The 26,897-nt window shown below is 38.6% G+C and overlaps 2 protein-coding genes across 2 annotated transcripts in view; both read right to left on the reverse strand.

Moving 5' to 3' along the window:
* The window catches only part of lats2 (large tumor suppressor kinase 2), a 45,552-nt gene extending 35,807 nt beyond the window's left edge, over nucleotides 1–9,745 (reverse strand). The window contains exons 1-2 of the mRNA XM_062067448.1: nucleotides 9,208–9,745; nucleotides 880–1,580 (exon numbers count right to left, since the gene is read on the reverse strand). Coding sequence (XP_061923432.1) covers nucleotides 880–1,239 — 360 coding nt within the window. The 5' untranslated portion in view covers nucleotides 1,240–1,580; nucleotides 9,208–9,745. The remainder of the gene's footprint in view (nucleotides 1–879; nucleotides 1,581–9,207) is intronic.
* A 7,859-nt stretch (nucleotides 9,746–17,604) lies between these two features.
* Nucleotides 17,605–26,422, reverse strand: LOC133663698 (uncharacterized). The gene is made up of 2 exons (XM_062068382.1): nucleotides 26,245–26,422; nucleotides 17,605–21,762 (listed from the first exon to the last, which is right to left on the reverse strand). Exons 1-2 carry the CDS (start codon nucleotides 26,420–26,422, stop codon nucleotides 20,531–20,533), a joined length of 1,410 nt encoding a protein of 469 aa, XP_061924366.1. The 3' UTR covers nucleotides 17,605–20,530.
* Nucleotides 26,423–26,897: the final 475 nt, after the last annotated feature.

Genomic DNA, 26,897 nt, shown 5'->3' on the forward strand with positions numbered 1-26,897 from the left:
TAATTAATTTTAATATATGACATGTATTACGTTGTTGTATGGAATAATTAACTTTAATATATGACATCTATTACGTTGTTGTATGGAATAATTAATTTTAATATATGACATGTATTACGTTGTTGCATGGAATAATTAACTTTAATATATGACATCTATTACGTTGTTGTATGGAATAATTAACTTTAATATATGACATCTATTTTGTTGTTGTATGGAATAATTAATTTTAATATATGACATGTATTACGTTGTTGTATGGAATAATTAACTTTAATATATGACATGTATTACGTTGTTGTATGGAATAATTAACTTTAATATATGACATCTATTTTGTTGTTGTATGGAATAATTAATTTTAATATATGACATGTATTACATTGTTGTATGGAATAATTAACTTTAATATATGACATCTATTACGTTGTTGTATGGAATAATTAACTTTAATATATGACATCTATTACGTTGTTGTATGGAATAATTAATTTTAATATATGACATGTATTACGTTGTTGTATGGAATAATTAACTTTAATATATGACATCTATTACGTTGTTGTATGGAATAATTAATTTTAATATATGACATGTATTACGTTGTTGCATGGAATAATTAACTTTAATATATGACATCTATTACGTTGTTGTATGGAATAATTAACTTTAATATATGACATCTATTTTGTTGTTGTATGGAATAATTAATTTTAATATATGACATGTATTACGTTGTTGTATGGAATAATGAACTTTAATATATGACATGTATTACGTTGTTGTATGTGAAAGCTCTGACAAGTATACAGTGGTAGTCCAACAATTTAGGAGAGACAAAAGCAGGGGCGGCATGAAAAAGGGGGCGTGGCCACTCACCTGGTCACAGCCAGCGTTGACCAGCTCCTGCAGCATCTGCCGGTTCACCTCCCCAGCAGGGGGCCCCGACCCGGACGAGGGGCCCGACTCATTGGCGAAGGGCATGAGGGACTTGCGTATTTCTCGCAGGGCGTTCTGGTAGTTGTAGAACTTCTGGGGGGGTCTCGCGGGCTGCTGCCGCCCCGCCCCGTCCTTGCCGCCTTTGCAGTCGGCGGGGCGGCCGCCCTCGGTCCGGGACACGCCCCCGTGCAGGGCCTGGCTCACCAGCTTGGCGGGCTGCTTCAGGCCCTCCTTGATCTCCTGAAGCCTCTGGCGGGTGTTGCCCACATAGGGGGCCGCCGGGAACGTCTTGGGCCTCATGGCTGAGGGGCCCCGGGTCAGGCACCCGGCGCGGGGACCCCTCGCGCTTGAACACCGACGCCCACGCGGATTGGTGGAAGACTTCTAAGGTTTGTCCCCGATGGTGGTCTCTGCTGGGGGGGAATACTCGGGTGGTGAGGATGGCTCCTACAGGCGCTCCATGGTGTGTCGGGTGGTGAGGATGGCTCCTACAGGCGCTCCATGGTGTGTCGGGTGGTGAGGATGGCTCCTAGAGGCGCTCCATGGTGTGTCTTTCAAGGCTCAGGTTCCAGATTGTTCCAGGACATGCAGCCGCTCACGAGGGAGCCATGCAGCCACACCATGGTGATGACAGCCTGCGCCTGCACATGGAGGGTAGAACACATGGACTTACATCCTGGACTTTACACATGGCCTAAATCTATATCACCTTACAGTATGCATATCTATATAAACACACACACATACACATACATATATATATATATATATATATATATATATATATATATATATATATATATATATATATATATATATATATATATATATATATATATATGGGGTCACATGTAAATGTCCTTATTTTTGAAGGAAAAGCACTGTACTTTTCAACGAAGATAACTTTAAACTAGTCTTAACGTTAAAGAAATACACTCTATACATTGCTAATGTGGTAAATGACTATTCTAGCTGCAAATGTCTGCTTTTTGGTGCAATATCTACATAGGTGTATAGAGGCCCATTTCCAGCAACTATCACTCCAGTGTTCTAATGGTACAATGTGTTTGCTCATTGGCTCAGAAGGCTAATTGATGATTAGAAAACCCTTGTGCAATCATGTTCACACATCTGAAAACACTTTAGCTCGTTACAGAAGCTACAAAACTGACCTTCCTTTGAGTTTGAGTTTCTGGAGCATCACATTTGTGGGGTCAATTAAACGCTCAAAATGGCCAGAAAAAGAGAACTTTCATCTGAAACTCGACAGTCTATTCTTGTTCTTAGAAATGAAGGCTATTCCACTAAATTGTTTGGGTGACCCCAAACTTTTGAACGGTAGTATATACAGTATATATACACACACACATATATATATATATAATTTTTTTTTTATATTTACATGTATTTTTTTTACATTGATTTTGGATTGAAATTATTTATATATCATTTTTTTTAATTGATGGAAAGGAAAAGTGACTCACAGATACTATTCTGCATCTACAGTGTCCATCACTTCATGTTGTGAAACCCAACACTAATGCATTTGTTTAAACCAATAAAAAATAGCAATTCTGAAAAATTATTTATTATTTATTGTCTGTGGTTTTTTTTTTTTACAACTTAACACTATTTAAAAAACAAGAAAAGACAACATGATGCATCAGCAGGGGGTCCCAACTCACATGTGAAGAATGGAAGAAGTCATAAAACACCACGTGAGAAGACACACACACACACACACACACACACACACACACACACACACACACACACACACACACACACACACACACACACACACACACACACACACACACACACACACACACACACACACACACACACACACACACACACACACACACACACAGTCAGCACATAGCACAAGTTGCACAAGTCAGCGTGTCACAACATAGTTGAGCAGCGTTGTCATCAGCAAACTCTCTCTCTCTCTCTCTCTCTCTCTCTCTCTCTCTCTCGTGCCTTACCACTAATGCAGGAAGCATACTGTATGTTCTTCCCCTGGCAAATAATGTCCATACTGTATGTCAGACCTGGGCATTATACGGCCCGCGGGCCACATCCGGCCCTTTGTGCGTCCCTGTCCGGCCCGCGTGAGGCCAGTCATAAACTACAAAATACATTCAAAAAAGTATCTATGTCGAGTGTGCAATACAACGGTGGTGCTTTTGTTTTGAAAAGCGTTATTTGTGTTACTTCCGTATGCTCGTGCGCGATTGTGGGTGAATGTGAACAGCGGCAATCACAAATTACAAAATAAATTTAAAAAAACATCTATGTCGTGTATGCCAGTGGTCCCCAACCACCGGTCCGCGGACCGGTACCGGGCCGCGGACCGATTGGTACCGGGCCGCACAAGAAATTTAAAAAAAAAAAAAAAAAAAAAAAAAAAATTTTTTTTTTTTTTTTTTTTAATGACATCAACATAAAAATCACAATATATACATTATATATCGATATAGATCAATACAGTCTGCAGGGATACAGTCCGTAAACACACATGATTGTATTTATTTATGTTAAAAAAAAATAAAAATAAAAAAAATAAAATAAAAAAATTTTAAATACACCCCCCCACCCCGGTCCGTGGGACAAATTTTCAAGCGTTGACCGGTCCGCAGCTACAAAAAGGTTGGGGACCACTGGTGTATGCAATACAACTGTGCTGCTTTTATTGTGAAAAGTGTTATTTATGGGCGTATGTCCGTGTGAGTGAAGGTGCACAGCAACAAGTGATGCACGGTTACCCTCGAGACGCTAAAAAGAGAAAAGTTGATGAGGAATGGCGTGTTTTCAACAAGACATGGACTGCCAAGTATTTCTTTACAGAAATGAAAGGTAAAGCCGTGTGCTTAATTTGTGGTACACACGTTGTTGTGTTGAAAGAATATACTACACGACGAAGCACCAGGAAAAATACCGGAATCTGTCTGATGAAGCGCGTGCAAGGGAGGCTGATGCGTTGATGGTAAAACTGCAAACCCAACAAGGACTTTTTGCCCAATGTCACACCCCCAGAGATGCAGCCGTCAGGACAAGTTTAGTCATTTCTCACAAAATCGCCAGAAAAAGTAAGGCGTTTTCTGACGGGGAGTTTATTAAGGAGTGCTTATTGGAATCTGTTGCGCTGATATGCCCGGAGAGGAGGGGCGCATTTGAGAACGTGTCACTCTCCCGACGCACTGTAACGAGGCGGGTTGAGACCATCGCTTCAGCTGAAGAACAGAACGGCCGACTTTGACTGTTTTTCGCCGGCTTTGGATGAGAGCTGCGATGTACGTGACACCGCCCAGCTGCTCATCTTCTTACGTGGGGATAACTGCAGACTTTCAAATCACGGAGGAGCTGGCAGCCATGCAGTCAATTAAAGGGACAACCACAGGTAATGACTTGTTCACATAGGTAAATGCGTGTTTGGACATGTTAGGACTGAAATGGGACAAGTTGGCAGGTGTGACAACAGATGGTTGTCCAAATCTGACGGGGAAAAATGTTGGACTTTTAAAGAGGATGCAGGATAAAGTGACATAAATGGACATTTGTGCATTGTATTATACATCAGGAAGTGTTGTGTAAGACAGTGTTGAAAATAAAACCGTCAAAAGCAATCTGCTTTTGTATAAAGTTAAGTTAGGTTAAATGAAATTATTATTATTATTTATCTTACGGTATATCAAAAATAATGTGAGCAAAATTTAATTGAAATATTGTCGGTGTGGCCCTCCAGCAGTGCTCGGGTTGCTCATGCGGCCCCCGGTAAAAATTAATTGCCCACCCCTGCTGTATGTTCTTCCCATGACAAATAATGTCCAGTCAATTTACCTGTTCCAGGGTCAAACTGTGGCCATGTATCATCTGTACGCAGCTCCTTTAACAATAATTACATCTTTTAACAATAATTACATCCTTTAACAATAATTACATCCCCACGGCTGCCAAGTACAGATGGAATTAGCCACTTTTCATGCTAGCATATTAGCTACTTTTCATGCTAACATATTAGCTACTTTTCATGCTAACATATTAGCTACTTTTCATGCTAACATATTAGCTACTTTTCACGCTAGCATGTTAGCGACCTTTCACGCTAGCATATTAGCTACTTTTGATGCTAGCATATTAGCAAGTTTTCATGCAAGCATATTAGCATGAAAATATAACATTTACATCAGCTGGACACGTCTAGTCAAGTTCACACGCTGACCTCTGACCCTAAAGGAACATCAGCTGGACACGTCTAGTCAAGTTCACACGCTGACCTCTGACCTCTGACCCTAAAGGAACATCAGCTGGACACGTCTAGTCAAGTTCACATGCTGACCCTAAACAGTCGCCATAGACACTGACCTCTGACCTTATGCCAACGAGCAATGTCATTAATGCATACATTTTTTAGTTTGCTTTGCATCCATCCATCCATCCATCCACCTGTCATCCATACATCTATAAATCCATCCATATAACCATTCATATATCATCCATCCATCCATCCATCCACCTGTCATCCATACATCTATACATCCATCCATATAACCATCCATCCATCCATCCACCTGTCATCCATCCATCTATAAATCCATCCATATAACCATTCATACATCATCCATCCATCAATCCACCTGTCATCCATCCATCTATAAATCCATCCATATATCATCCATCCATACATCCATCCACCTGTCATCCATACATCTATAAATCCATCTATATAACCATTCATACATCATCCATCCATCAATCCACCTGTCATCCATCCATCTATAAATCCATCCATATAACCATTCATACATCATCCATCCATACATCCATCCACCTGTCATCCATACATCTATAAATCCATCTATATAACCATTCATATATCATCCATCCATCCATCCATTCACCTGTCATCCATACATCTATAAATCCATCCATATAACCATTCATACATCATCCATCCATCCATCCATCCATCCATCCATCCATCCATCCATCCATCCATCCACCTGTCATCCATCCATCTATAAATCCATCCATATAACCATTCATATATCATCCATCCATACATCCATCCATCCACCTGTCATCCATACATCTATAAATCCATCCATATAACCATTCATATATCATCCATCCATATATCCATCCATCCACCTGTCATCCATACATCTATAAATCCATCCATATAACCATTCATCCATCATCCATCCATCCATCCACCTGTCATCCATCCATCAATAAATCCATCCATATAACCATTCATATATCATCCATCCATACATCCATCCATCCACCTGTCATCCATACATCTATAAATCCATCTATATAACCATTCATATATCATCCATCCATCCATTCACCTGTCATCCATACATCTATAAATCCATCCATATAACCATTCATACATCATCCATCCATCCATCCACCTGTCCACCTGTCATCCATACATCTATACATCCATCCATATAACCATTCATCCATCATCCATCCATATAACCATTCATCCATCAATCCACCTGTCATCCATACATCTATAAATACATCCATATAATAATTCATACATCATCCATCCATCCATACATCCATCCATCCATCCACCCATCATCCATACATCTATAAATCCATCCATATAACCATTCATACATCATCCATCGATACATCCATCCATCCGCCTGTCATCCATACATCCATCCATATAACCATTCATCCATCATCCATCCATACATCATCCATCCATACATTCATCCACCTGTCATCCATGCATACACCCATTTACACATCCCCCTGTCATCCATCCATAAATCTATCCATCCATCCACCTGCCATCCCTCTAATACATCCACCCATACATCCATCCATCCACATGTCAACCATCCATACATCCACCTGTCATCCATCCATATATTTACCTGTCATCCATCTATACATCCACCTTTTCATTCGTCATCCATCTATACATCCACCTTTTCATCCGTCATCCATCTATACATCCATCCAACCACACATCCACCTGTCATCCATCCCTCCATCCAGCTGGACTAGACAGTTAACACTTGTACAGGGAAGGACTGAGCAGACTGTACTTCCTGAGGAGGCTGCACTCCTTCAACATCTGTAGAAAACTCTTGTGGATGTACTAGCAGTCTGTGGTTGTAGTACCAGTCTGTGGTTGTAGTACCAGTCTGTGGATGTACTAGCAGTCTGTGGTTGTAGTACCAGTCTGTGGTTGTAGTACCAGTCTGTGGATGTACTAGCAGTCTGTGGTTGTACTACCAGTCTGTGGTTGTAGTACCAGTCTGTGGTTGTACTAGCAGTCTGTGGTTGTAGTACCAGTCTGTGGTTGTACTACCAGTCTGTGGTTGTAGTACCAGTCTGTGGTTGTACTAGCAGTCTGTGGATGTTCAGTTCTAGACTGCTTCATCCCAAGTGCAAGACTAATAGACTCAAAAACTCCTTTGTCCCACACGACATTAGACTTATTTATCCAACAATCATCATATTTATCCAACAATTAAACATCATTTTTATCCAACAATCATCATATTTATCCAACAATCATCATATTCATCCAACAATCATCATATTTATCCAACAATCAATCATCATATTTATCCAACAATCAATCATCATATTTATCCAACAATCAATTATCATATTTATCCAACAATCAATCATCATATTTATCCAACAGTCATCATATTTATCCGACAATCAATTATCATATTCATCCAACAATCATCATATTTATCCAACAATCAATCATCATATTTATCCAACAATCATCATATTATCCAACAATCATCATATTTATCCAACAATCATCATATTATCCAACAATCATCATATTTATCCAACAATCAATCATCATATTTTTCCAACAATCATCATATTTAGCCAACAATCATCATATTTATCCAACAATCATCATATTTTTCCAACAATCATCATATTTATCCAACAATCATCATATTTAGCCAACAAACATCATATTTATCCAACAATCATCCAACAGTCATTATATGTATCCAACAATCATCATATTTATCCAACAATCATCATATTTATCCAACAATCGTCATATTTAGCCAACAATCAATCATCATATTTATCCAACAATCATCACATTTAGCCAACAATCATCATATTTATCCAACAGTCATCATATTTATCCAACAATCATCACATTTAGCCAACAATCATCATATTTAGCCAACAATCAATCATCATATTTATCCAACAATCATCACATTTAGCCAACAATCATCATATTTAGCCAACAATCAATCATCATATTTATCCAACAATCATCATATTTATCCAACAATCATCACATTTATCCAACAATCATCACATTTAGCCAACAATCATCATATTTAGCCAACAATCAATCATCATATTTATCCAACAATCATCATATTTATCCAACAATCAATCATCATATTTTTCCAACAATCATCATATTTATCCAACAATCATCATATTTATCCAACAATCATCATATTTATCCAACAATCATCATATTTATCTAACAATCATCATATTTATCCAACAATCATCATATTTATCCAACAATCATCATATTTATCTAACAATCATCATATTTATCCAACAATCATCATATTTATCAGACAAATATGTCCAAGCATGTACAAATATGCATGAAAACACTCCTACAGACATCACACACACACACACACACACACACACACACACACACACACAAACACACACACACACACACACACACACACACACACACACACACACACACACACACACACACACACACACACACACGCGACACTTTAGTCAGCAACAATAGTTGTAGTTATATTGTAAAACAAAAAGAAAGAAAGTTGTGTCCATAAAACCAAAGTTAGAGTCACATAATGTTGTTGAAGCCCCGCCCAGAGGATAAGATAATAATAATAATAATAATAATAATAATAATAATAGAATATGTCACAATAGCGTGGAATCAGAAGTATTTGCAGGAAAGCTAACAACAACACACACACTGGCTGAGCTGCTGTCTCTCATGCACCCCCCACCACGCATGCGCACCACGCACATAGAGGACCGTGGAAAAAATGTGGAAAGGCCAGTTTTACACTTTTACACTTTTAGTGTCTTGTCGGAAAAAGAAGCGAGATTCAAAAAAGCCCACGTTAGCACGTTAGCATGTTAGCACGTTAGCACGACCACCATCTTCACTTTCCACACTAAACTTCCACATCAAAGTCCAAAGTGACGCTCGGTGCTCACCATTTGTGAAGAACAAGTCGACAAATCCTTTCGATTCCTTCCGAAGACCAACTTTAGTTTTTCTTTGCCCTCTAACTTTGATTGTGGTCCTCCCGTCCGTCCGGCCGGTGCTTCTCGGAGCTCCTGGCCGGGGCTCGGAGGCTCTCCGGCGGGCTCAGAGGGGCCGACGCGGGCGAGGGAAAGTGATGATAGGCGCCTCCATTTTGGAGCAGAAGATGAAGACGCAGAAGAAGAAGGAGGAGAAGAAGAAGAAGAAGAGGAAGAAGCGGAGCGAGGAGGAGAAGAAGAAGAAGAAGAAATGAGGCACAAAGTTGGACACTCGCTGCATTGTTAACATTCCACACGTCACGTGACGGACCGACGCGCGTCACAGCGGAGGCCGACGCGAAGATCGTCTACGCGGCGAGCGATGCTCCGCACGCCCGCGAGAGGGGCTGCTTTTTCGGGTCTGGGGGCGCCGATTGAAGCTTCTGAAGGTCGTGGGAGATCCACGCAGAGCGAGACGGCGGCCGTGGACTCCACAAACACTTTTTTAAAATTTTTTACATAATCAAAGTAAAAAAAACTTTTATCTTCGTCTCGGCGTCACACGTTGCGGTCGTCGAGACCACTTCCGGAGTTCACAATAAAAGCGCGGGGCGACACATCCGGTCTGAAAAATATGACGGGTTAATGAGACAAAATGAATCAATTTACAATATGTGTGTAAAAATATGCATTTCTTTACTGTTAATTGGAATATTTCAACATTTGATGATTTCCCAATATAATAATTTATTTTGTATTTACGAAATAATTAAATCAATAAATATGTCATGAAATAATTTCCAATAGATGTGTAAAAAAATATGCATTTCTTTACTGTTAATTGGAATATTTCAACATTTGATGATGTCCCAATATGATAATTTATTTTGTATTCTGTCCCGTTTGACCCTGGCCTAATGAAATAATTAAATCAATAAATATGTCATGAAATAATTTACAATAGGTGTGTAAAAAAATATGCATTTCTTTACTGTTAATTGGAATATTTCAACATTTGATGATTTCCCAATACAACAACATGAAATAATTTACAATAGATGTGTAAACAATATGCATTTCTTTATTTCCCAATATCATAATTTATTTTGTATTCTGTCCCATTTGAGCCTCCATACAAAGATTCATGAAATAATTAAATCAATAAATATGTCATAAAATAATTTACAATAGATGTGTAAAAAAATATGCATTTCTTTACTGTTAATTGGAATATTTCAACATTTGATGATTTCCCAATATAATAATTTATTTTGTATTTACGAAATAATTCAATCAATAAATATGTCATGAAATAATTTCCAATAGATGTGTAAAAAAATATGCATTTCTTTACTGTTAATTGGAATATTTCAACATTTGATGATTTCCCAATATAATAATTTATTTTGTATTTACGAAATAATTCAATCAATAAATATGTCATGAAATAATTTCCAATAGATGTGTAAAAAAATATGCATTTCTTTACTGTTAATTGGAATATTTCAACATTTGATGATTTCCCAATACAATCATTTATTTTCTATTCTGTCCCATTTGACCCTGGCCTAATGAAATAATTAAATCAATAAATATGTCATGAAATAATTTACAATAGGTGTGTAAAAAAATATGCATTTCTTTACTGTTGATTGGAATATTTCAACATTTGATGATTTCCCAATATAATAATTTATTTTGTATTCTGTCCCATTTGAGCCTTCATACAAAGATTCATGAAATAATTAAATCAATAAATATGTCATGAAATAATTTCCAATAGATGTGTAAAAATATATGCATTTCTTTACTGTTAATTGGAATATTTCAACATTTGATGATGTCCCAATATAATCATTTATTTTGTATTTACGAAATAATTAAATAAATAAATATGTCATGAAATAATTTCCAATAGATGTGTAAAAAATATGCATTTCTTTACTGTTAATTGGAATATTTCAACATTTGATGACTTCCCAATACAATCATTTATTTTGTATTCTGTCCCATTTGACCCTGGCCTAATTAAATAATTAAATCCATAAATATGTCATGAAAAATTTTACAATAGGTGTGTAAAAAAATATGCATTTCTTTACTGTTAATTGGAATATTTCAACATTTGATGATTTCCCAATATAATAATTTATTTTGTATTCTGTCCCATTTGAGCCTCCATACAAAGATTCATGAAATAATTAAATCAATAAATATGTCATGAAATAATTTCCAATAGATGTGTAAAAAAAATATGCATTTCTTTACTGTTAATTGGAATATTTCAACATTTGATGATATCCCAATATGATAATTTATAATAACAATAATAATACATTTTATTTAGTATAGCGCTTTTCAGAGCACTCAAAGACGCTTTACAGGATAAACAATTAAAATATAAAACATTTTAAAGTAAATTTATTTTGTATTTTTTCCCCTTTGATCCTCCGTACAAAGGTTCATGAAACAATTAAATCAATAAATATGTCATGAAATAATTTCCAATAGATGCGTAAAAAATATGCATTTCTTTACTGTTAATGGGAATATTTCAACGTTCCCAATATAATAATTTATTTTATATTCTGTCCCATTTGAGCCTCCATACAAAGGTTCATGAAATAATTAAATTTCCCATTTATTTAAATCAGTAAATATGTCATTGAAATAATTTCCAATAGATATGTAAAAAATATGCATTTTTTTACTGTTAATTGGAATATTTCAACATTTGATGATGTCACAATATAATCATTTATTATGTATTTTGTATTCACGAAATAATTAAATCAATAAATATGTCATGAAATAATTTCCAATAGATGCGTAAAAAAAATATGCATTTCTTTACAGTTAATTGGAATATTTCAACATTTGATGATTTCCCAATACAATCATTTATTTTGTATTCTGTACCATTTGACCCTGGCCTAATGAAATAATTAAATCAATAAATATGGCATGAAATAATTTACAATAGGTGCGTAAAAAAATATGCATTTCTTTACTGTTAACTGGAATATTTCAACATTTGATGATTTCCCAATATAATAACATGAAATAATTTACAATAGATGTGTAAAAAATATGCATTTCTTTATTTCCCAATATAATAATTTATTTTGTATTCTGTCCCATTTGAGCCTCCATACAAAGGTTCATGAAATAATTAAATCAATAATAATGTCATGAAATAATTTCCAATAGATGTGTAAAAAATATGCATTTCTTTACTGTTAATTGGAATATTTCAACATTTGATGATGTCACAATATAATAATTTATTTTGTATTTTGTATTCACGAAATAATTAAATCAATAAATATGTCATGAAATAATTTCCAATAGATGTGTAAAAAAATATGCATTTCTTTACTGTTAATTGGAATATTTCAACATTTGATGATTTCCCAATATGATAATTTATTTTGTATTCTGTCCCATTTGACCCTGGCCTAATGAAATAATTAAATCAATAAATATGTCATGAAATAATTTACAATAGATGTGTGAAAAATATGCATTTTTTTACTGTTGATTGGAATATTTCAACATTTGATGATTTCCCAATATAATAACATGAAATAATTTACAATAGATGTGTAAAAAAAATGCATTTCTTTATTTCCCAATATAATAATTTATTTTATATTCTGTCCCTTTTGAGCCTCCATACAAAGGTTCATGAAATAATTAAATCAATAATTATGTCATGAAATAATTTCCAATAGATGTGTAAAAAATATGCATTTCTTTACTGTTAATGGGAATATTTCAACATTTGATGTTGTCACAATATAATCATTTATTTTGTATTTTGTATTCACGAAATAATTAAATCAATAAATATGTCATGGAATAATTTCCAATAGATGTGTAAAAAAAAAAAGCATTTATTTACTGTTAATTGGAATATTTCAACATTTGATTTCCCAATACAATCATTTATTTTGTATTCTGTCCCATTTGACCCTGGCCTAATGAAATAATTAAATCAATAAATATGTCATGAAATAATTTACAATAGGTGTAAAAAAATATGCATTTCTTTACTGTTAATTGGAATATTTCAACATTTGATGATCTCCCAATATAATAACATGAAATAATTTACAATAGATATGTAAAAAATATGCATTTCTTTATTTCCCAATACAATAATTGATTTTGTATTCTGTCCCATTTGAGCCTCCGTACAAAGGTTCATGAAATAATTAAATCAATAAATATGTCATGAAATAATTTATTTAATCGTTGATTTAATTCAATCGCTTCATTATTTTACGATTTAATACCTATTTCATGATTTATTTATTTCTATAGACATAATTATGACATCCTGTCTAATTCGTCCCACCGTACACATGTTCATGTGATAAATGCTTAAATATACAAATTAAATTGTGAAATTAGTAAAACATGAAATCGTGCAATAAATCATTAATTTGTGAAATAATGTAATAATATTTACATTAATCCATCCATTTTCTACCGCTTGTCCCTATCTCAGCTGCATTCGGGCAGAAGGCATTAATAATTACATCAATTATTTTGATCAATCACATAAATTATATCATTTTAAATCAAATTATTCTTTGACAATTTGAATATCAAATACATCCATTTCCAATTTGAGTCATTTTAATGACACATTTAATTATTTAAAAAAACTATTATGTTTGATTTGAACCTCCATGAAAAAAATAGTTTGGCATACGAAGTTAAAATATACGGTATAATATATCATTTTTTTATACACCTAACTCCGTGTCAGCGTCACACTTTGCGGCCGTCAAGATGAGAAACAAACTTCCGGACTTCACAATAAAAGCAGTGCTGCAGTACATCCGGTCTAAACATTTTTTTTAAAATGACAAATGCGTTATTAGATGTGTAAAATCATATTTATTGAAATTAATTCAATAATTATTTCACAATCTAATCATCTATTTTACAATTTATTAAGTACTTTGTCATTCTGTCACATTTGACCCTCCATTAATTACACTAGTAATTCAGTAGATAAATACATCATGAAAAATAATGTGTTAAATCGTGACGAAAATTACATTTTTTAATTTATTCAACTATTTTACAATTATTGTACAATTTAATATAATTTTCATGATTTATTTGTGTCACAATTTAATTATGTCGTTGTCTTTTGTCCCACCGTACAGAGGTTGATGAAATAAATGACTAAATATATAAATTAAATTGAGAAATAATGAAAACATGCACTGTTTTTATGAACTTTGAATTAATTTAAAATAATTAAATTATTTTAATTTAATGGATATAGATATGCATCGAATCAATAAATGATGCATTTAATATCAAATATATTTATTTCCAATTTTAATTATTTATTGACCACATTTAAGTCGTTTTATTTCATTCTGTTTGACCTACAAAGTTAAAATATATGGTATATATACTCCTTTATTCACTACCTTAAAAAGGCACACTTGTATTTTCTCGACCTTGTACCGCATGTATCATATTGAGAACAGTTACACTTCATTTAACTGTAAAATTGAGCTGCAAGTTTGTTTTTGTTTATTTCGACATAAAATCTGAGGTTATAGTTTTCACACTGAATTGAAAAACGTTCTTTTTTTTTTTACTGCTAACTTTTCCCCCCCCCCCCCAATGTACAGGACAAAGATCTAGAATGAGTAGACCATGACCAAGTTCTACACTGAGTGTTTATTGACTTCACCGCTAAAGGCAAAAGTTATGAGAAACTTCTAGAAGTGTAAAGAAACAGGAGCGACTTCAGCGTTTCTCTCTGAGCTAATGACGACATTCTAGAAGCTTCTCTTCTGAGACCATTCACACAAAATGGACTCCAGTTTGCAGGAATCCAGGTGGGGAAAGTGCAGGAGAAATAAATATGGATGTAGAGGGTAGGTGCCGCGTTCATCGACACGTCCGTCACTAAGACGACGACAACAACGAAAAGGAAAAAAAGGTGCATTCACGAAAATGGAGACCGACTTCACGCTTCTAATGTCCATCATCATCTTCATCATCAAGTGTGATGACAAAATGTCATCATTGTTGAGGGAAAATAAAACAGAGCAACGTATTTCATAATGAACTTTTTTTTTTTTTTTTACAAATGAATCATTAAACTATTGCATTTTAAAATGAAGTGGCGACTTGCCCAGGGTGTACCCCCCCTTCCGCCCGATTGTAGCTGAAATAGACTCCAGCGCCCCCCCGCCATACTAAAGGGAATAAGCTGTAGCAAATGGATGGATGGATGGGCATTTTAAAATGTATAATAAATATAATAATAATAATGAAATATATTTTCAATTTAAATTGTGAGATCTAATGGTACATTCCGATTATTACTATACATCCATCGTCTTCCGCTTATCCGAGGTCGGGTCGCGGGGGCAGCAGCCTAAGCAGGGAAGCCCAGACTTCCCTCTCCCCAGCCACTTCGTCCAGCTCTCGCCGGGGGATCCCGAGGCGTTCCCAGGCCAGCCGGGAGACGTAGTCTTCCCAACGTGTCCTGGGTCTATCCCGTGGCCTCCTGTCGGTCGGACGTGCCCTAAACACCTCCCTAGGGAGGCGTTCGGGTGGCATCCTGACCAGATGCCCGAGCCACCTCATCTGGCTCCTCTCCATGTGGAGGAGCAGCGGCTTTACTTTGAGCTCCCCCCGGATGGCAGAGCTTCTCACCCTATCTCTAAGGGAGAGACCCGCCACCCGGCGGAGGAAACTCATTTGGGCCGCTTGTACCCGTGATCTTGTCCTTTCGGTCATAACCCAAAGCTCCTGACCATAGGTGAGGATGGGAACGTAGATCGACCGGTAAATTGAGAGCTTTGCCTTCCGGCTCAGCTCCTTCTTCACCACAACGGATCGATACAGCGTCCGCATTACTGAAGACGCCGCACCGATCCCACCATCCACTCTTCCCTCACTCGTGAACAAGACTCCGAGGTACTTGAACTCCTCCACTTGGGGCAAGATCTCCTCCCCAACCTGGAAATGGCATTCCACCCTTTTCCGGGCGGGAACCATGGACTCGGACTTGGAGGTGCAGATTCTCATCCCAGTTGCTTCACACTCGGCTGCGAACCGATCCAGCGAGAGCTGAAGATCCTGGCCAGATGAAGCCATCAGGACCACATCATCTGCAAAAAGCAGAGAACTAATCCTGCAGCCACCAAACCGGATCCACTCAACGCCCTGACTGCCCCTAGAAATTCTGTCCATAAAAGTTCAGAACAGAATGGGTGACAAAGGGCAGCCTTGGCGGAGTCCAACCCTCCCTGGAAACGTGTCCGACTTACTGCCGGCAATGCGGACCAAACTCTGACACTGATCATACAGGGAGCGGACCGCCACAATAAGACAGTCCGATACCCCATACTCTCTGAGCTCTCCCTACAGGACTTCCCGGGGTACACGGTCGAATGCCTTCTCCAAGTCCACAAAGCACACGTAGACTGGTTGGGCAAACTCCCATGCACCCTCAAGGACCCTGTCGAGAGTATAGAGCTGGTCCACAGTTCCACGACCAGGACGAAAACCACGCTGTTCCTCCTGAATCCGAGCTTCGACTATCCGGCGTAGCCTCCTCTCCAGTACACCTGAATAGACCTTACCGGGAAGGCTATTTTTTTTTAATGAACATTTAATCAAAATCCATTCATAACTTCTTGAGTTACAGACAGACAAACCCCCGGGGAAAACACAACCGCTTTGGCGGAGATCCGCGCAATAAAGCGCTACCTTGGTCTCCAGCATTTCTCGGTGAAAAGCGTTCGATGGAAGATACTTGATAAACCATCACCCGGAAAAACTTCGAATCAAATTTGGAGGTATTTACCTTGTTCAAAGTCCAATTGTCGGACATTTGCTTGAAACCGTGGATGTTTCCGCACAGTTCTTTAAATCACAAATTTGTAGAAATAATTACGAACATTGAAGAATTATGTTTGTCTTCAGTTACAGGAAGTGTTTATTTATCCTAAACACTTCATTTTACACACTATCATTTTTTTGGACAATTCCACAATATCATACCGTGACCTTAAAGGGAAACTGCATGTTTTTTGGGGGGAATTTTGCCTATGGTCAATCATTATGAGAGACAGGAACTCACACATCTTTTATTTTTAGGATTCTTAAGATGATTAAAACGCTTGGAAGATTAATTGTAGCCTTCAAAGTCCTCTAAAACAACTTCAACGACCCCCATCAACATTTTATATACACACTACACAAGTATATATATATATATATATATATATATATATATATATATATATATATATATATATATATATATATATATATATATATATATATATATATATATATATATATATATATAATGTAGTAACAGACACTTTACAATATGTACAATATTTATCATATTTCGATCATTTTAATTATTGCCGGAACTTCTTTCCTCAGTGCATTTTTTTCCGAATTCCGGCAACAAATGTGCGTTCCTACTTACGTTGTGTTTTCTAATCATGGCAGACTTGAGCACAAAGGGAAGAGTGAGACGTTGGAGCAGACGGAAGCCAAAAAAGTGAGGTCGGTGTGACTTTGACGATATAAAATATGAAACTTGGAGACGAGCTATTTGGACATAAACGGAGTGCTTACCCAAAATGAACCTGGAAAAAATGTCCCCGGCCAGCTGGACCAAACAGACAACATCACACACACGCGCAGCACGTCATGCGTGTTATTACAGTACATACAGAGTCCAGCTAGCTGTGTACAGACAAAACATGAAATAATAATTTACAGATACTAATATGATTGTTTATGTTTTTCAGTCAGTACAGGTTGGTGTCCTATCACATTGTGTTGAGCGTTACAAACTCGAAAGCCTTTCGGGCGCCGACGTATCTTGCCGTAACTAGCTCACTGCTAATACCATAGCACGCAGATGTGTTACTACTTGGGGTGTAACAGTATGTGTATTTGTATTGAACAGTTTCGGTTCGGTTCGGAGGTGTACCGAACGAGTTTCCACACGGACATATTAAGTAGCCGCCTCCGCTTCCTTCTGCCTGTTTCTGTCAGTCCTCTACACAGCACCCAGCATTGTCCCACCCACACAACCATCTGATTGGTTACAAACAGAGCGGTAACAGCCAATCAGCAGTGCGTATTCAGAGCGCATGTAGTCAGTGCTTAGCGTTTAGCAGGTAAGCATCAGGCAGCGGACTCTCCCCAAATGATAATAAACACCTCCCAGTCAACTACTAGTAACATCACTATGAGCCCGTTGACCTTCTAGAAATATAAAAGGCAGCTCAGCTCGCTCGCAGTCCTGGCTTGAGGTGAAGGCTAATTCGCTTTTAGCGTAACGTTAGCTCATTTTGCGGTGTGTGTGTGTGTGTTACGGACAGCAAAGCCCTGTCTGTCTGTTATTTCACTTGACCTTTTTCTGTGTTGATTGAGCTGTGTTGAAGCAGCAAAAAAGGACATTATGTTAAATGAAGAGTTTCTGTCTCTGATAGTTGATATAATAATGTAAGTGCATCATTAAGCCTACATGAACTCCATGGTGTTCAGGGATGAATAGTCTCTCCTATTGCTATTGTACCATTTTTTCAGCTATAGTTACATTAGTAATGGAGCAGCCTAGTTTTGAATGGCAGGGTCCCTGCTATCACATGTTGATAAAAATATAACATTTACATAATAAATCAACTACAGGCTTCTTAAATGCTGTAATAAATTAAGCATGAGTTGACTTGAAACGGTTTAATGTTGCACTTTTTATATGTAGAAGAAAAGTTTTGTCATTTTATTTAATCTGAGCAACAACTTGACGCAGTTTAATGTTGATTAACGTGGGCAGAATTATTATAGTGTTCCCAATGTTAAAAGGATAAAGCCATTGTTTACAAATTTGGTAAATAACTAACCAAAAAATGTATATTTTGTTGTTTTCTTACTGTACCGAAAATGAACCGAACCGTGACCTCTAAACCGAGGTACGTACCGAACCGAAGTTTTTGTGTACCGTTACACCCCTAGTTACTACGCTAGAAAAAATAGTTCCTCAGTGTTCACTCCTACAATAACAATGTTGCTACAGCTTGGTTATTAAACAGGTTACAGAACATAAATTAATTGTTTGTGGTTTTTTGAGTGCATTTTCAAAGTGATTTAGAGGTAGAATTGATTGTAACATTAGCTGCGTTGCTAGCTACCAAGAACGAGCTGAGTTTTACACGTTAGAATGCAAAGAGCAACAACTTTTGTCTTCTTGTCTCTCATGATTGCGAAGGATACCGTATTTCCTTGAATTGCCGCCGGGAATATAGTATTCACCTGCCTAGAATTACAGCCGGGTCAAACTCGTTTCGCAAAATAATAAGCGCATGCTTGGCACTTCCGCCGGGTCAAATATGAGTCATTAAATGACTCCCGCCTCCTGGTGGTAGAGGGCGCTAGTGATCCTTCTTGCGACTACCAGTACTGCAGAAGACCGGTGCTGCAGAAGACAACAAGCAGCAAGCGTGAGCAGCAATCGTTTGCTTGCACTTTTAACAGAGGATTACATATCTAAAATAAAACAGTTTTCTAAACTGGACTATCAATCAAAGCAGGAGGTCATAATTAAAGGAATAGCTCTATCGAGACAGAGAGACTTTTAAAACTGAAGAAAGATAAGGAAGACTTCTATAAAAAAGTTATCGATGCTTTTGATCAGAAGCAGCTGCACATGGACTCATTTATAAGTAAAGGTAAGACCATAATAACGTTTTTTTTAATTAAATGTGCTTTACATGATAAGGTAAGCGCCGGAGTGAGAAGAGGTTTTAAAATAATTAGCGCATGCTTGCCCATTCCGCATGCTTTTGGTAAGCGCAGGAGTGAGAAGAGGTTTTAAATTAATTAGCGCCTCGGCGGCTATTCAAGGAAATACGGTAGGCACAATTCCAAAAAAAAAAGTGCACCGTGACAATATGGCACCGTGACATTTTGATCCGTACTAGATGGTGCACCTCGCAGCTGGCATGGTTTTTGGTTGGTGTTGAGGAAAAAGATGGAGGAGAAGATGAGAAGATTGCATACGACACAAGAGTGTTTGGATTAAAGCGTCTTGACAACACAAGGCACACTGGACCTTCTATCCAACGTCACGCGAGAAACAGTCCTTTGAGAGGGGCGGGGCTTTATGACGTCCAATAGAAAAGGAGGACTACAAAAGTGCCTGAAAAAAAAAGCATAAGCTCTCTGCTACATCGGGGGTGCTAGTGATATTTTGGTTTCCTGCTCGCCAAACGGGAAGGTTTCACTCGAGCGGCGCGGCGGAGATGCAGAGGTTGTTTAAGGCACAAGCCACCTGCACGATCTTGTCAAAGGTGGACATGTTGGACGTGCGCTCGGCGGCCGAGGCGAAGGGACTCTCCACGGGCCCGGTGAGCATGGCGTACCGCCGCCGCACCATGGACACTACCCGCTCCACGTGGGCCTGCACGTCCGTCGCGGCGCCGCCCGCCGCCAGGGAGCCCTGCGCCGTCCCGAAGCGGGCGCCGCGGGCGGCCACGGCGTCGGAAATGTCCAAGTCCCGGCTGGCCAAGACCACGTCGCCCGGGAGGAGCTTGCACAGAAAGCCGCAGCTCTCTGCTAGATCGCGAGGGCTGACGTTTCCCAGGATGCCCCTGGAGACGAAGGTGACCACGCCCTGGGGGGCCACGCCGATCAGGTAGTTCAAGACGTTACAAGCGGCCGCCGTCCCCTGCTGGGGCTTGTTGCCGCTGGCAACCGGGCCCTCGCAAGGCACGGTGAAGCAGTCCACGATGACGGCGCAGTCCGGGCAGGAGGCGCGCAGGGCCACCGGAAGGTTTTTCCTCAGCTCGGCTCGCGAGGGCCAGAAGACGGCGGTGGGCACCAGGGTGGAAGACATGATGTTGACCATGTGATGCACCGTCCTGACCACGGTGCCCACCTTCACGCCAAAGCGGTAGGCCAGGTCCTGGTTGCGCAGGTCCAGGCGGAGACGCATGAGCGTGAGCAGGAGCTGCTGGAACTTGGAGAGCTTCATGTTCCTGATGGCGTCCATGTGCGGCGCCAGGAGCAGCATGACCGTCTCCAGCACGAAGAAGTTGGGCAAGCCCGTGTAAAACTTCACCTTCTCGGCGTCGTTCCTCAGGGAGCTCTCCGACAAGGACATCTTTTCCACCGACTCCCTCAGCGCTTGGTTCTCGCGCCTCAACGCCTTGAGGAGGTCGTCCAAGTTGGAGGTCCGGGCGAATGCCTCGTCCTTACCGTCGCTCGTGGACTCGTCGTCTTCGTCCTCGTCGTCGGCGCTCATCGAGGACGACGCGCTGCCCTCGCGCTCCTTGGGACTTGACTCGTTGGGTCCGGACCCGCCTTGGCGCTGCAGGAACAACAGGGCGTTGGCTGCCTCCACCCGGGCTTCCTGCTTGTCTGCTGCGGCCTCCGGTGGACCGGGCTCCTTCATCTCAGCAGTGAAGATGGAAGGAACATAGTCCGGAGAACGAGGGTTCTTCACTTGTTTACCTGCAGGCAGGAAAGACTTTGTCTTACTCATGTCAACTAGTCGCACAAGCAGCTTCCCACACAAAACAGACCGTTGACACTGCACACCAAATCGGATTTTTCTGCCCTTAAGTGACACAGATCGGATATTTGTTGCCGGTCTAAACGCTCCAAAGTGCTTCAGATTAGGGGTGTAACGGTACGTGTATTTGTATTGAACCGTTTCGGTACGGGGTTTCGGTTCGGTTCAAAGGTGTACCGAAGGAGTTTCCACACGAACATATTAAATAGCCGCCTCCGCTTCCTTCTGCCTGTTTCTGTCAGTCCTCTACACAGCACCCAGCATTGTACCACCCACACAACCATCTGATTGGTTACAAACAGAGCGGTAACAGCCAATCAGCAGTGCGTATTCAGAGCGCATGTAGTCAGTGCTTAGCGTTTAGCAGGTAATCATCAGGCTGTGGACTCTCCCCAAATGATAATAAACACCTCCCAGTCAACTACTAGTAACATCACTATGAGCCCGTTGACCTTCTAGAAATATAAACGGCAGCTCAGCTCGCTCGCAGTCCTGGCTTGAGGTGAAGGCTAATTCGCTTTTAGCGTAACGTTAGCTCATTTTGCGGTGTGTGTGTGTGTGTGTTACGGACAGCAAAGCCCTGTCTGTCTGTTATTTCACTTTACCTTTTACTGTGTTGATTGAGCTGTGTTGAAGCAGCAAAAAAGGACATCATGTTAAATGAAGAGTTTCTGTCTCTGATAGTTGATATAATAATGTAAGTGCATCATAAAGCCTACATGAACTCCATGGTGTTCAGGGATGAATAGTCTCTACTATTGCTATTGTACTATTTTTTCAGCTATATTTACATGAATCATTAGTAATGCAGCAGCCTAGTTTTGAATGGCAGGGTCCCTGCTATCACATTGTGGGGCGGCATGGCGTAGTGGGTAGAGCAACCGTGCCAGAAACCTGAGGGTTGCAGGTTCGCTCCCCGCCTCTTACCATCCAAAAATCGCTGCCGTTGTGTCCTTGGGCGGGACACTTCACCCTTTGCCCCCGGTGCCACTCACACCGGTGAATTGAATGATAGGTGGTGGTCGGAGGGGCCGTTGGCGCAAATTGCAGCCACGCTTCCGTCAGTCTACCCCAGGGCAACTGTGGCTATGAAAGTAGCTTACCACCACCAGGTGTGAATGAATGATGGGTTCTACATGTAAAGCGACTTTGGGTACTTAGAAAAGCGCTGTATAAATCCCAGGTATTATTATTATTAATATTATCATCACATGTTGATAAAAATATAACATTTACATAATAAATCAACTACAGCAGGGGTCTCAAACTCAATTTACCTGGGGGCCACTGGATGCAGGAACTGGGTGAGGCTGGGCCGCAAGAAAAGATTTCTTAAAAAAAAATCTAACATGCACTTTTTAATGAATTCACCTTCTTTGAATGGCTTTCCCGCCCTAGCAACCATCTCACTCACCATGTAGCTAGCTAGCTTTGACTGCTGCATCGCTCTTTTCGCATATTTATCCAACAATCATCATATTTATCCAACGATCATCATATTTATCCAACAATCAAACATCATATTTATCCAACAATCATCATATTTATCCAACAATCATCACATGTATCCAACAATCAATCATCATATTTATCCAACAATCATCATATTTATCCAACGATCATCATATTTATCCAACAATCAAACATCATATTTATCCAACAATCATCATATTTATCCAACAATCATCATATGTATCCAACAGTCATCACATGTATCCAACAATCAATCATCATATTTATCCAACAATCATCATATTTATCCAACAATCATCATATTTATCCAACAATCAAACATCATATTTATCCAACAATCAATCATGATATTTATCCAACAATCAATCATGATATTTATCCAACAATCATGATATTTATCCAATAATCATCGTATTTATCCAACGATCATGATATTTATCCAACGATCATCATATTTATCCAACAATCATCATATTTAGCCAACAATCAAACATCATATTTATCCAACAATCATCATATTTATCCAATGATCATCATATTTATCCAACAATCATCATATTTAGCCAACAATCAAACATCATATTTATCCAACAATCATCATATTTATCCAACAGTCATCGTATGTATCCAACAGTCATCGTATGTATCCAACAATCAATCATATATTTATCCAACAATCATCATATTTATCCAACAGTCATCACATTTAGCCAACGATCATGATATTTATCCAACGATCATCATATTTATCCAACAATCATCATATTTAGCCAACAATCAAACATCATATTTATCCAACAATCATCATATTTATCCAACAATCATCATATTTATCCAATAATCATCATATTTATCCAACAAACATCATATTTAGCCAACAATCAAACATCATATTTATCCAACAATCATCATATTTATCCAACAGTCATCGTATGTATCCAACAATCAATCATATATTTATCCAACAATCATCATATTTATCCAACAGTCATCATATGTATCCAACAATCATGATATTTATCCAACAATCATCATATTTATCCAACAATCATCATATTTATCCAACATTCATCGTATGTATCCAACAATCAATCATATATTTATCCAACAATCATCATATTTATCCAACAGTCATCATATGTATCCAACAATCATTGTATTTAGCAAACAATCAATCATTATATTTATCCAACAATCATCATAATTATCCAACAATCAAACATCATATTTATCCAACAATCATCATATTTATCCAACAATCATCATATTTATCCAACAGTCATCATATGTATCCAACAATCATTGTATTTAGCAAACAATCAATCATTATATTTATCCAACAATCATCATATTTAGCCAACAATCAAACATCATATTTATCCAACAATCATCATATGTATCCAACAATCATCATATGTATCCAACAATCATCATAATTATCCAAAAATCATCATATGTATCCAACAATCAACAAACTTTTTTTGATTCCTAGGAAATAGCAAAGGACCGAAAATTACTTGAACGCATATTTTCTTGTTACGTACATTGCGTAAGTTTATTACGTAAGTGAGTTGAAAAATAACGCTACCGTATATCCACGCTAGAACCATAAAAAGATTAGAATTCACCCAAAAATATTACACTATATAGCATCTGTGGTCACCGAATCTGTATTTTTACAAGGCCCTGCCTTCTGAAATACATCTCCTATGGAGAAGTCCCAGATCCTTGTGTGGAGCTCAGCGATCTACAAGGGTCTGGCGAGAGTCAGGCTAGTCCATCCCGAGTAGTCAGTGAGAACCTGAGTGAAGTTGGCGCCCCAACTTGTTCAAAATCTCCCCGTCGTTTGTGCTCCTCCCCCTGGAGGCGCTGGACCAAATGGATGGGGAGAGGGAAGTCTGTGCTTCTCTACTTAGGCTGCTGCCCCCGCGACCCGACCTCGGATAAGCGGAGGAAGATGGAGTTTTTTTTAATTACAAAGGCATTGTTTTATAAAAAGCTGCAAGTGATAAACGCTTTTTAGTGAAGCAAAAAATTTAAAACTGTAAATATATATATATATATATATATATATATATATATATATATATATATATATATATATATATATATATAAATAAAACATTTTTTTGATTCCTACGAAATAGCGATTTTTAAAGGACTGAAAATTACTTGTACACATATTTTCTTGTTACGTACATTGCGTAAGTTTATTACGTAAGTGAGTTGAAAAATAACGCAACCGTATATCCACGCTACAGCCATAAAAAGATTAGAACCCACTCAAAAATATTACACATATATATATATATAAATATTTATTTAAGGCTGGGCAATATACCGGAATTATGTAATACCGGTATCATTTAGAAAGCGGTACATATTTGAAACAATACCGCCATACCGGTATCTTTTGATGTGCATTTCTTACGGCGGTTTGCTCTTCTTTGCGCCTGACAGGTGAAGCTGTTTACGGAGGCTTCTCTGACGCACTGACAAACTATGCGCATCAAACATTTTTTTGATTTTTTTTTTAACACCTCTGGATCCCCCGGGAATAGCTGGACGAAGTGGCTGGGGAGAGGAAAGTCTAGGCTTCCCTGCTTAGGCTGCTGCCCCCGCGACCCCACCTCAGATAAGCGGAAGATGGATGGATGGAACGTGATATGGGGGCTGGCTGTGAATCAAAAAACGGTAATAACCTAAAAAACTACAATATTAAACCGATTTTTTTTTTTTTTAAACATGATTATGACATATTTGGGGAGATGTTGACAAGGTGGGACACAGGTACATGGCAAGTAACTTCCATAGGAGTGGACTTTTAAATTGGCATAGCTGTAAAAACTGCCATTACATAAACATAATGCCTTCACACGACCATAGCAAAAACGGATATAATAAGCCAACATGTGGGAAAAGGTGAAGAATAAAAAAAAAAGTCCTACCGGAGATGAAGTGCGTGCTGCACAGCCGGCTGCCGTCGTTGGGCAGCCAACCCTGGCGGTTGACGGCCGCTATCCACCGCTGCTTTCTCTCGGCGTCCCGGGGGAAGCGGTAGAAGGACAGGCTGGTGCCGGGAGTCCTTCGGTTCCTGCAGCCGGCCACCACGCACGTATGAACCATAGCAAAGGCGGCGGGGAGTGCGCGGAGCTCCGCCAGCTAGCCGAGCTAGCTAGCAAGCAGCCTAGCGGGTGCTTTTGACTCCCAAAATGGCGGCCAACAGTCTAACATAGCAAAGAGCAGTCCGCGGAAGGGGCGGGGTCAACGTCTGACGTCATACGTACCTTACGATTAATTCATGGTTACGTTACGGACAAAATTAAAACTACGCAAAAACTATTACCAAACGTTAAGTGCATAGATTTCAACATTTAATTTTCGCAGTGTTGGAATAATTGATACTGTTTGTACACCAAAGATGCAATGATACATTATACGACATAGAGTCAGAACATCTACATCTGAGCTTTCAGTTAATATTAAGTCATGAATTCAATCAATATAATAATAGTGTGAGAGTCCAGTCCATAGTGGATCCAACATAATAGTGAGAGTCAAGTCCATAATGGATCTAACATAATAGTGTGAGAGTCCAGTC

Source organism: Entelurus aequoreus, linkage group LG13 (genome assembly GCF_033978785.1).
Source record: "Entelurus aequoreus isolate RoL-2023_Sb linkage group LG13, RoL_Eaeq_v1.1, whole genome shotgun sequence".
Classification (NCBI taxonomy): domain Eukaryota; kingdom Metazoa; phylum Chordata; class Actinopteri; order Syngnathiformes; family Syngnathidae; genus Entelurus; species Entelurus aequoreus.

Excerpts from the sequence above, each read along its gene's own strand:
- LOC133663698 (XM_062068382.1), bottom strand. The coding sequence starts at position 26,422 with ATGGTTCATACGTGCGTGGTGGCCGGCTGCAGGAACCGAAGGACTCCC. Across the intron at positions 21,763-26,244 it reads CAGCACGCACTTCATCTCCG|GTAAACAAGTGAAGAACCCT; the intron begins GTAGGACTTTTT and ends TCCTGCCTGCAG.